The following is a 902-nucleotide window of genomic DNA, read 5'->3' as shown; positions in this document are numbered from 1 at the left end:
CCGCCCCTCCCCCCACATATATGCAAAGACCACAAATCCACATATCCCCTTATTCAACTTGCGATATAACTATTTACAAAATCAAACAGTACATTTTTTTGTTGTTTTGTTTTTGAGGCTAATAATTCTCTATTTACAAGAGGGGATGGGGGGGGAAGGCCGCTGCCCGAGCAGACATGCAGTTGGAGATCTCTAATCAGTGGTTTCCAGTAAAGCCCTACACAGTTGGCATTTGCCCTGGTAACCTTGTCTTCTTATGCATTCTACTCACCCCTTCGCCTACCAAGCCTTGGAACAGAGCAGAGCAGAACAGTCAGGAAAAAAAAAAAAAAAAAAAGAAAAAAAAAAAGAAAGAAAGAAAAAGGAAAGAAAAAAGAGAGAGAAATAAGAGGAAAAAAAGAAAGGAAGAAAAAATGTAAAAAAAAAAAAAACCTCTTCATTTTACTCAGTCCTGGGTCTACTGGCAGCATTTTATTTTTGTTTGCTTGTTTAAATTCTGATTTCAAAGTGTTCATTATTTTTGGAGTCTTTAAATAGGGTATTTGTTTGCTCGCTTGGGGCTTTTTTGTTTTGTTTCGTTTTGTGTGTTTTTGTTGTTTTGTTTTAGCGTTTTAGACGTACCATTCGTTAAAATTTGATGTAAGCGTGCTGTGGCTGGACGTGTGGTGGACTGCGGAGGAGGAAGGGGATAAGGAGCTGGCGGTCTGGTTTTCTGTGGACGGAGACACGATGGTTGGAGGGGTGGAGGACTCGTAGCCTGAGCTGGCGGCGGGAGAAGGCTGGGACCCCTGCGAGGATGATTCATGGACCTGCAAGAGAAAACCCGGGCAGAAATAGAGAGTGGCGGAGGACGGGGGCCCTGGCGGCGGTCGCCTTCGGCTGGGGATGCACCAGACAAGGGG

At 44.3% G+C, this 902-nt stretch overlaps 1 protein-coding gene across 1 annotated transcript in view; it reads right to left on the bottom strand.

Moving 5' to 3' along the window:
* Window positions 1-611: 611 nt before the first annotated feature.
* The window catches only part of LOC104127081 (zinc finger protein ZIC 1), a 6,599-nt gene continuing 6,308 nt past the window's right edge, over window positions 612-902 (bottom strand). The window contains exon 4 of the mRNA XM_009639711.2: window positions 612-809. Within this exon, the coding sequence (XP_009638006.1) occupies window positions 612-809 (198 nt within the window). The remainder of the gene's footprint in view (window positions 810-902) is intronic.

Source organism: Egretta garzetta, unplaced genomic scaffold (genome assembly GCF_000687185.1).
Source record: "Egretta garzetta isolate BGI_Z169 unplaced genomic scaffold, ASM68718v1 scaffold425, whole genome shotgun sequence".
Classification (NCBI taxonomy): Eukaryota; Metazoa; Chordata; class Aves; order Pelecaniformes; family Ardeidae; genus Egretta; species Egretta garzetta.
This window is presented reverse-complemented; position numbering and strand designations above follow the sequence as displayed.